At 40.1% G+C, this 11205-nt stretch overlaps 1 protein-coding gene across 1 annotated transcript; it reads left to right on the top strand.

Moving 5' to 3' along the window:
• Positions 1 to 397: 397 nt before the first annotated feature.
• LOC126143445 (uncharacterized) lies at positions 398 to 3883 on the top strand. Its single transcript, XM_049915374.1, has 3 exons — positions 398 to 500; positions 2412 to 3003; positions 3121 to 3883. The coding sequence occupies exons 1-3, from the start codon at positions 398 to 400 to the stop codon at positions 3881 to 3883; spliced, it is 1458 nt and encodes a 485-aa protein (XP_049771331.1).
• The last annotated feature ends 7322 nt before the right edge of the window (positions 3884 to 11205 follow it).

Below are 11205 nucleotides of genomic sequence, written 5' to 3'. Positions count from 1 at the left end.
ACTTGAGTCTGAAATAAGACCCTCACATGATTCACATGTTTTATTCTCGACATATCAAAACTTGGTGCAGATATAATTTTTAGCCAGCTATTTCATTTTCTACAGCAGGCTATTACAATACGATGAAACACGTAATGAAGCGTTTGGAGACCCGTGTTCAGTCCTCAGTCTGGCCATCAAGATGTGGATGTCTGTGGCTTCGCTTATCGCACCAGACAACTTTTGGTATGTTGCCTTGAAAAGCCCACAGACAGTTTCTTCCTCTCCAATAATGTAAAACCTCAGATCGAAAGTTCTTTCTCCAGTAACCACAGCTTTCGACAAGACGTAAAACATCAACCTTCACATAGTTTGCTTTTCAGAGAACGTTTCCGGCTTTCTGCACATTGATAGCTCAATGTCAGCAAGTCGAGGTTCCAGTTTGAAAACTCCTGTTTCACCCAGCATTCACAATACTTTTACCGTGTGCAAGTTAGAAGTCAAAGTCCGTACAACAAGGGGTGGGTGCCTCACGAGTCCTCCTTCAAACACTCAAGCCAAAAAAACACGGCAACACGGCGTGTAGCGTGATAAGAACAGACAAAGAAGCAAATAAACAAACGGTCTTAGAGTTCTCCCAGAATCATCATGTCTTCGGGAATGGCTTATCGGTCACAAAAACGCAACAAATTTTAAGAAAAGGCAATTCTGCTACAAACATAATGATGTATCAGTCACGTCAACAGACTTTTATCTTTAGATTTCGATACAAACACCACAAATTTTAAGTAAAAGCAAATAAACTTAACGCATTATCTTTAACATATGCCACACATGTGATTGGTAACTCGTTGTGTTGCATTTACATTTTCAATTAGCTTAAATAAAAATGGATTTTATGTTACTGCTAGTGGTTTACTTCATTTATTATGGTCTATGACTCTAGGAAATTGTCGTTACTGTAATAGTTCAATGAGAAAAAAAAGGGTAGCCTACATTCCCCCTTTATATCCCTGAAATCAGTTAGTAGCACATTGTACTACAATTGGTAACTCATTGACTCAGATTTTTGTTTTATTTAATTGGTCATTACAGAATTAAAATTTAATGATATGAATTAAGAAACCGTCCACTTCTATTGCTGCGAGTTCCATTCTGCTTATGCCCCCCGCGTGTCTTTCCTTTCTTCTTCTTGAATATGGAACTACTTACCCCTTTTAACGCTACTTTCCTTCATCCCACAGGCAAATGGACGACCAGCACCGTCAGTGAAACGAACCCGAAGCATCGACTCATTTTCTCAGCCTGTCCACAAGCGGGCAGTTTCAGCTTGTACCCCAGCTCCTGGACCTCGGCTGGATGTGGAGGACAGTACTGAAGTTGTGACTCCTGTTTCTTCAGCTTCTTCCCAACCCGTCGAGTCTACTGCGTGTGACAGTTTTAGTAATGTGCAGGGGTCGCTTTCTTCTTCTGAGTCAAATTCGTATACTGGGTCTAGTGTCCCCTATGACATTGGAAATGTCTTAGATAAACATGTTGATGACTACACAAAATATCAGCTCTCATCGAATCCTTGGCAACCGAAAGATGACTATGAGTTTCCATTTTCCTTACACATGATGAAAGTTAAAGAGGTGTAGCGATATTTTGGGAATAAATACCTCAGCAGATGCCCTTGGGTTGTCTTTTCACATGCAAGAAGGGGTTTATTTTGTAAATACTGCCCGTTTTTTGCTACTGGATACGTTGGTGGAGGTAAAAACTCTGTGCCATTGCAAAAGTTTGTGACCAAACCGCTGACAAACTTCAATGATATTGCAGGGCGGAATGGCGATTTGGAAGCACATGCCAGTCACATTTATCACAGAAGAGCCGTAGAACAGGGGAATGCATTGCTCAATACGTTCAATAAACCTCACTTGGAGGTAATCAACCGCGTCCACCAACAGCGCAGCAAAGAGGTGGAAGGAAAGAGGGAACGACTTCGCCCTACAGTCGAAACGGTTATTTTCCTTGGGCGGCAAAATCTACCACTCCGTGGACACAGAGATGATGGACAGATATTTCATAAACAGGCAAATTCCGAGAGCTCCTTTGTTGCTGTGAACGAAGGAAATTTTAGAGAACTGCTAAGATTTAGAGTGTCTGCTGGCGATAAAAAACTGCAGCAACACAGCAACACCTGCACTCATCTTCGTCAAATGCTACTCGTACATATGTTAGTAAGACAACTCCAAATGCTCTCATTTCATGCTGTGGGAAAGAGATTTCAGAGCAAATTTTGACTAGCTTACGCTCATCACAATATTATTCAGTACTTTTTGACGAGACAACAGATGCTTCTCACTCATCTCAGCTGAGCCTTACGTTACGATACGTACTTAACGGTAATATCCGTGAGGATTTGATTAGTTTCGTTGATGCGTTTGCAGAACTTGGTCATACGAATTTCGAAGATGACTACCAGTCTGATGAAGAAGATTGGAAAGAATCCAGGAAGCTAGTTAACACAGAAGAGAAGGTAGGTGGAACTTCCACAGCTAAGGAGTTATCGTTAACTGGTAAGGCCAATGGTAAAATTGTCCTGTACCAGCCGAAGAATAGGCTCAAACTTCCATTGGAACGTCGTGTTGGCATTGGAACGGACGGATGTGCTGTTATGCTTTCCGAAGTTCGAGGTGCTGTCACTGAAGTGCAGAAGGAGGCCAAGATCGCTGTTAAGACACCGTGCTATGGCCACAGAATAGATAACTCTATATCCCGTAGTTCCAAGGTGCCTGCTGCTCGGGACGCTACATCAGTAATGAAAGAGGTCATTAATTTCTTCAAGACACACCCTGAAAGAAAAAGTGTCTTACTGAACACCTTGGGTTGTGCACTCACATCACTTTGTGAGACCCAGTGGGTAGAGAGGCATGACAGTGTACTTCAGTTTTCAGCTGATCTTGTAAAAATTGTGGAGACTCTCGGAAAGATTGCTGAGTGGCATGACCCGAGTACAGCGGGTAAGACTGCTTCTCTAATGTTAAATTTGTGCAGCTCACAATTTGTGTTGTCATTATTGTGTCTGAGCGATGTGCTACCTCTAACCCAGTCTCTAAGCAAACTATTGTAGAAACCTTTTCTTGATCTCAATGACAGTGCAACACACGTCAAGAACACTATCGCTATTCTTGTCAGTCGTCGAGAAAATTTGGTCATTAGTTTCAGTAATGTGTGGAAGCGCGCAGAGGAACTTGCGGACCAACTAGGCATCGAGCTCAATATTCCTCGCATACCTCGCCACGGTCGACGCCAAGTTTATCGTGACAACCCTCAAACAAATTCGGCAGAAGAATATTACAGAGTAACAGTCTATGCTCCCCTACTGGACTTCATTACAACTGATTTACGAGAAAGATTCTCTGCTGAAACTTTGGATGTGTTCAACCTTTCTGTTTTCAGTGCAGAAAGTATTGTGAAGATCTCTGCAGGTGAAACTGAAAAAATTGCAGAGTCCCTTACCAACCGCTTCGGTTCGTTGCTCGACGTGGGCAAAGGCATTGCTTCTCTTATGTTACGGGAAGAAATGTTGTTGTGGCGAGAGAAACGGAATCAAGAAAAGGTACGACAACAAGAACTTCCAACCATCGCCCTTGACATACTGGCTAGATGTGATAAGGATGCGTATCCTATGATACGTAAACTTTTATTGGTCCTGGCAACGCTTCCAGTGACAACTGCATCTGCTGAAAGATCGTTTTCGTCGTTGCGGCGCCTGAAAACTTATTTAAGAACATCGATGAATGAAAACCTTGCTCTTGCACTTACGCATATTCATTACCAGATCCCTGTAGACGTAGAAAAAGTAATTACAAGATTTTCAAACAGTGGGCGTAGAAGGAGATTAGAATTTAATATTTAAGAGCAGTATTGCCAATATACATATTTGATATTAAATTTCATTTTGTTTATACTTTTGCATTTTTTATTCCTTTTTTTTACAAGAAGAAAGAAAGAAATTTCTTATTGTTAATATTTACATTCATGAGCATAAAATGACGTAATTAACAATATAAGAAGATTTCCTGAACACAGTCAAATACCCTATTACAATTTTTCCCAGTCGTATCGTCATTGCTGCGTATAAACACATGCGCGAATTCGATGGCAACATTCTGTCTAAAGGAAGCAATTGGTGAACTAATTTAGAAGATTTAAGATTGGAAACAAATGAACATTAGCATTTTTATAGATTATTTTACACCAGCAGACAAACACAGTTTTTCAAGTGCACGTGTCGTATTTGAAGAATATTTTTTAGTTAGTGCAGTAAGTTATTCCATTGAACACACTTAACACATAGCGATACACAATTAAACTAAAAACAGAATATTATATATATATATATATATATATATATATATATATCGGGTGATCAAAAAGTCAGAATAAATTTGAAAATTTAATAAACCACGGAATAATGTAGACAGAGAGGTAAAAATTGACACACATGCTTAGAATGACATGGCGTTTTATTAGAACAAAAAAAAACACCCCATATTGCTAGATGCGTGAAAGATCTCTTGCGCGCGTCGTTTGGTGATGATCGTGTGCTCAAGCCGCCACTTTCGTCGTGCTTGGCCTCCCAGCTCCCCAGACCTCAGTCCGTGCGATTATTGGCTTTGGGGTTACCTGAAGTCGCAAGTGTATCGTGATCGACCGACATCTCTAGGGATGCTGAGGGACAACATCCGACGCCAATGCCTCACCATAACTCCGGAGATGCTTTGCAGTGCTGTTCACAACACTATTCCTCGACTACAGCTGTTGTGGAGGCATGATGGTGGACATATTGAGCATTTCCTGTAAAGAACATCATCTTTGCTCTGTCTTACTTTGTTATGCTAATTATTGCTGTTCTGATCAAATGAAGCGCCATCTGTCGGCCATTTTTTGAACGTTTGTACTTTTTGGTTCTCATAAAACCCCATGCCATTCCAAGCATGTGTGTCAATATATATATATGTGTCAATATATATATATATATATATATATATATATATATATATATATATATATATATATATGTGTGTGTGTGTGTGTGTGTGTGTGTGTGTGTGTGTGCGCACGCGTGTATAATGGTTTTGTTTGGAATTAATTTTTTGGAAGGCAGATACCAAAAAATTTGCCCCCCCCCGACCGGGATCCTGGATCCGCACCCTAGCGGGTTTATGTACGGACTGACTGCCGGTTCAGTAATAACTTGGTCGAGCATAGCTTGTAATTCTTTCTTAACTTGTTCTCTGTGAATATAAGGAACAGGATAATGTCTAGCTTTAAATGTGTCATGCTGTTTAACTTGAAATTCATACATAAAACCGGACGTAGTACCAGGGATGTTGTCAAAAACTGGAGCTTGCTGTAAAAGAATTATGCGTAGCTGAGTACTTTCGTCATCTGTATTTGCACTGCTCTGTTTTACTTTCTCAGAAATCATTTCCATAACGTCATAGTCGGTTTCGTCTGGTGTGTTGTATCTGTGAACAATGTGGAATGACAGTCTATGTTACAGGATGTAGAAATGACCTCTGTTCGATTAATTCCTTGTTCTTCTGCAGATAAAGCGTGCTGAAATTCTAATGCCAGTTGTACTTTTTCATCCTTTAACATTAAATGTACCAAAAATCCGTACCTAAAATAACGCCTGTTGTCGATAAGGGAACAATCCAAAAATTTGAGTGGAACGTATGACCTGCAATACAAAATGATAAGTATGTAAGTATGTCTGTAATTTGACATCTACTCCTTTATCAGATACTGCTCATTTTACTTTAGTTTTGTCTAATGGTAACGTAGGATAAGTATTCTCTTTGTTACATTCATTGAAAGTTTCTTCATTTATAACTGACATAGGTGATCCAGGATCGATTACTGCTGAAAATGTATATGATCCAATCTTTACTGCAATAACAAGGTGGGAAATGGTTTTTTGTATAATTGGTTTTTCATGCAAAAGTGTGTCTCGTATGTCGTCAAAATTAATAACATTTTCGTGAAAAAGATTCTGTGAGTCAAAAGTATTGCTTACGTTGCTGGAAGATGCAACCTTTACTGTATCTAGTCAGATTCTTTCTGACGTGCTGTTATTTGCGGGAAGATTTTGTGGCATTTCAACTATTTGTACTGTTCTGTTACTTAGTCCTGACATATTAGGTTGGGGATGATATCGACTGTCTGGTTCATCCATGATAATCTGTTGTTGTGGATGATTCTGCTGCTGACAAAACCTGCTGTTTTTAAATGTACGCTGAAAACTGTGCTCATTACTTTTACGTCTGTCATGATAGTCATTACCATACGGTGCGTTGCGATAGGAGTTGAAATGGTGTGTCTTCTGTACGTAGTGATTTCTTTGTTGCTGAGCGTTACTATTTGGCGGTGCCGACGCTATACGTGTAGGCGGCGAAACAATAAAGCATGGTTGGCCTTCCACATTACATTGTTGGTTAGGTATGCTAATCGGCTGCTTTTGTTGCTGTAGTGGGGACAAGCCTCTATTGTTTCTAAAATGTGTTTGCTGTTGCTGATAATTTTGACGATACTGATAATTAAAATTTTGTCTGTTATTAAAGTTCTGGTGGTTGTCATTCCTGGACCATCTGTCACCTTTGCTATTAAAATAGCATGGCTGATCATAATTACTGTATGCTTGTTGGCCTTGGTTATGTTGTGAAAAATTTTTGTTTATAGAGGAATGGTCCGACTGCTGAACTTCCAAAAGCTGTAGCAGATTTCAATGCCGAAATATTTTCTTTCTGCTGAACTGTTAAAAGTGACACTCTTAACGATCGTAGTAATTTTGAAATACATAATTGGGTAAGTGCTGACTCACTGTATGGCTCACATAAATATTGCTTTGTTGTACCATGTGTTCAAAAAATTGCGTGACAGTGGTAATATTTGAGTTGTCATAACTCGGTAGGCTAATTAACTGATCCTTGATTCCGCGCTGTGTCGTCTTCGACCAATACGCTGACAGAAAACATTCTGAAATTCTTCTACCGAATAACATTGTCTGGCGATCGGTCTCATACGAGTTGCCGGTTCGCCTTCCAAAAAACTGCAAATAAATTCATGTTTGTGTGTTACGGGCCAAGTTGGTGGAAATGCAAAACTAAATTGTTGTATCCAATCCAAAGGGTGAATCTGTGTTCTGTCATTCTTAAATACCTTAAATTTTCTCACGGACAGAAAGTGCTTATAATCAAAATAATCATCTCTGAATGTCTGTGCAGGTTCAGAATTGTATGAGAATCTATTTGTCTGCGTCTGTTCGGAATCTAAGTCACGTACTCTCTGTAAATTACCTAGATTATACTGGCTGTCTGAGTGTCACAAATGTTCAGAATGTGACGTATGTTGTCACGTGTTAGAGGCTGAAATATTTTTTTCATTTCTGTCACTTCTTGCTGTAAAGATGACAATTTTCTACGTAATATATTATTGGACGAGCCTATCTCACTGATTGTCTGATGCATGTTTTGGAATTCGGGCGTTTGATTGAACGAAATTGGTGACGTATCGTCTGATTTGGTGTAATTGTTATTTTCGATAACGTCTATACGACTGGCCAATTCATGATATTTTTCACTCAGTGCTTTTACCTGATCGTCATTTTTAGTGTCACAAGCATTAATTTGTTTTTGCATTTTACGTGTGCTTTTGTTTAATTTCTTAACGTCTACTTTAATGGCATCGGGATTCTGTATTAATTCCAATTTTTCAAGTCTGCTGGTCACTCTGAAACTCTACTGTGTGTGTGTCTGTGTTTTACGATCGGAAATTTCATCATGCAATTCGGTGTTCAACTGTTTGGTAGTATTCATTTCGTCTGATACTGTCGCAATGTTGTTGTCTACGTATGCTTTTGCTTTCGTAAACAACTTACGCTTATCTTCTTGTCTCTGTGTAGTAATTGTTTCCATGACTTGTTTCTTTATGTTGTTCTGTTCCTGTATGAATTTGCGGTAACGCATTTTACTGTTTTGTAGGTGCTGATTAAAACGTTTTTCAATTTGGCTGTTCTGTTGTTCAAATTTCTTGTCGACTTTCGCATCCAGAGTGCGTGAAAGTTCTGCTGACATTAATTTAAAGTCGTCGCGCAACTGTGTTGAGTTTTCCGAACATTGTTTAGCGACTGCACGGATTTCATCTCTAAGTAATTTTGTTGTGTCTGCATGTGTATTACGTAATTCCTGTGCAAAGGATCTAGTTTCTTCACTACTATTCCTAGCACAAGCCTTAATTCCTTCACGTAATTGTTCTTTAGTATCATGACATTGCACGGCAACGGCTGTAATCTGTTCATTAATCTATTTAAAGTTCTCATTAATTTGTTTGATCGACCTGTCGTGTTTTTCATTCGACTGTTTGAGACTTTCATTAAGTTGTTTATAATTGTTGTCTTGTTTTTCATTCGACTGTTTGAGGTTTTCATTAAGTTGTTTGAAATTGTTGACGTGTTTTTCATTGAGTTGTAGCAATAATGCCACAACTTGATCCACGCCAAAATTAGCGACTCTACTCTCTGTACTGTGTATCTACATTTGTCACGTTTTGTGTAACCATTTGGTCACTGTCTGATTCATGAAAAGGTTTACTAATTGGATGAGCACTGCTGGTCAGTACATTGGAATCAAATAAATCTGACATATTTTGAGTATATTATTTACCTTCGTTAGAAACATTTATCTGTTCACTGTGTAAGTTTTGCAAATCAGGTGTGTCAAACTGGGCAGCGTTCGTTGTATCGGAACGTGCCGCGTCATCAATTGTTAAATTTACAGTGGACATAATTGAATTTGTTTGTTCATTATCTGGATTAAAATCATAATTGGTGGTCGGCACACACTGATTATCTGTAATTGAAGGATTATCATCATTAAACTGAGTGTCACTACTCTTATCTGTCAAATTATTCAAGTCAGCTTTTTCACTCATTACGCATCGCGATGTACTGTTAGCAGTTTTTCGCGGCATTTTCACAACTCAAAGGTAGGCACAAAATCAAAGACAAAGTAAAATGGAACAAATACAGTAACAACAAAGAGAAATAAATTACCGATGATCTGTGAAAGAAGGGGCGACAAATTAGTAAATGCGTTGTGCCAGATGCAAATTACATTTAACATTTGGTAAATAAGAGCAGATATATAACTGATTACTTTTTAGAAACTCACAAAAAAAAAAAAAATACGATTCTGGCCGGTTGTCGCCAAGTGTAACCTCCCAACAGAAAAAAAAATTGTATATTCACATTTTAGTGTAACCTCCACACATAAATTCCGTAACCTACCAATAATAATGATGACTAACCTCTCAATAAAATTATGCCTCTTATATAACCTGTCATTAATTAACTGACTGTGAACGTAAACTGGTAAATTTGGACGTCAGCAATGCTGCGTCATGGCCCTGAAAAATCATTCTGAGTAAATTGAAAATTCTTACCTCAATGAAGTCGCCGGAGAACGCGTGTATATCTGCTCGCATAATAAATTTTTCTGGCACAGTCCAGTGCAATGCTGGCCACTAGATTTCTCACGTACAAAAAGAAACAACTGATTTTTCTTTAGGATAATCGGGATGACAAAGGATTGGAGAAATTAGTAAATTCTTTAAATTCAGATGAAGGATTGTCAAAAGTTAATTTTATAAGAAAGATTATTATTAAAAGATTTTTAAAAACATTTACATGGGACTTGATATAACAATAGTACAAATTTAGTTATAACAAACTACATATATGCACGGCCGGCTGGGGTGGCCAAGCGGTTCTAGGCGCTTCAGTCTAGAACCGCGAGACCGTTACGGTCGCAGGTTCGAATCCTGCCTCGGGCATGGATATGTGTGATGTCCTTAGGTTAGTTAGGTTTAAGTAGTTCTAAGTTCTAGGGGACTGATGACCTCAGAAAAGTCCCATAGTGCTCAGAGCCATTTGAACCATTTTGAACATATGCTCGCGGCTTCTTTTACCTTATATTACATCGCCCGCTCTGCCTGTGAGTAGACACGTGGCCGCTCCTTCAGCAAGGTCCGTGCAGGCACACGGGGGGAGGGGTTTATTAGTTATTGGGAGCTCCAACGTTAGGCGGGCGATGGAGCCCCTTAGGGAAATAGCGGGAAGGTCGGGGAAGAAGGCCAGTGTTCACTCTGTCTGCTTGCCGGGGGGTCTCATCCGAGATGTGGAGGAGGCCCTGCCGGCGGCGATAGAGAGCACTGGGTGCACCCGACTGCAAATTGTTGCTCATGTCGGCACCGACGACTCCTGCCGTCTGGGTTCAGAGGTCAGCCTCAGTTCGTACAGGCGGTTGGCGGAGTTGGTGAAGGCGGAAAGCCTCACTCGCGGGGTGTAATCAGAGCTAACTATTTGTAGTATCTTTCCCAGAACCGATCGCGGTCCTCTGGTTTGGAGCCGAGTGGAAGGCTTAAACCATAGGCTCAGACGATTCTGCGGAGATCTTTCTCGACCTCCGCTATCGGGTGGAGAAATGTAGGGTCCCCCTGAATAGGTCAGGCGTGCACTACACGCCGGAAGCGGCTACAAGGGTAGCGGAGAACGTGTGGAGTGCACATGGGGGTTTTTTAGGTTAGAGAATTCCCTCCCTAGGCCCGACAAGACGCCTCCTGAGACGCGGCAAGGTAGGAGTAGGCAAAATGCAACAGGGAATAACAATATTAATGTGCTAATAGTAAACTGCAGGAGCGTCTATAGAAAGGTCCCAGAACTGCTCTCATTAATAAACGGTCACAATGCCCACATAGTACTAGGCACAGAAAGTTGGCTGAAGCCAGATGTAAACAGTAATGAAATCCTAAACTCAGATTGGAATGTATACCGCAGAGGTAGGCTGGACAGTGAAGGGGGAGGCGTGTTTATAGCGATAAAAGGTACAATAGTATCGAAGGAAATTGACGGAGATCCGAAATGTGAAACAATTTGGGTGAAGGCTACGGTTAAAGCAGGCTCAGACATGGTAATTGGATGTCTCCATAGGCCCCCTGGCTCAGCAACTGTTGTGGCTGGGCACCTGAAGGATAATTTGGAAAATATTTCGAGTAGATTTCCCCACCATGTTATAGTTCTGGGTGGAGATTTTAATTTGCCAGATATAGACTGGGAGACTCAAACGTTCATAACGGGTGGCAGGGACAAAGAATCCAGTGAAATTTTTTAAGTGCTTT

Source organism: Schistocerca cancellata, unplaced genomic scaffold (assembly GCF_023864275.1).
Source record: "Schistocerca cancellata isolate TAMUIC-IGC-003103 unplaced genomic scaffold, iqSchCanc2.1 HiC_scaffold_799, whole genome shotgun sequence".
In the NCBI taxonomy this organism is placed as follows: domain Eukaryota; kingdom Metazoa; phylum Arthropoda; class Insecta; order Orthoptera; family Acrididae; genus Schistocerca; species Schistocerca cancellata.
Note: the sequence above shows the minus strand (reverse complement) of the source record. Positions and strands in the feature narration are given on the sequence as shown.

Bases quoted from the DNA above. Each gene is read 5' to 3' on its own strand.
- LOC126143445 (XM_049915374.1), top strand. From the start codon at position 398: ATGTCAGCAAGTCGAGGTTCCAGTTTGAAAACTCCTGTTTCACCCAGC. The intron at 501-2,411 runs GTGGGTGCCTCA...ATGCGTTTGCAG, and splicing joins CAAAGTCCGTACAACAAGGG to AACTTGGTCATACGAATTTC. The intron at 3,004-3,120 runs GTTAAATTTGTG...TCTCAATGACAG, and splicing joins GGTAAGACTGCTTCTCTAAT to TGCAACACACGTCAAGAACA.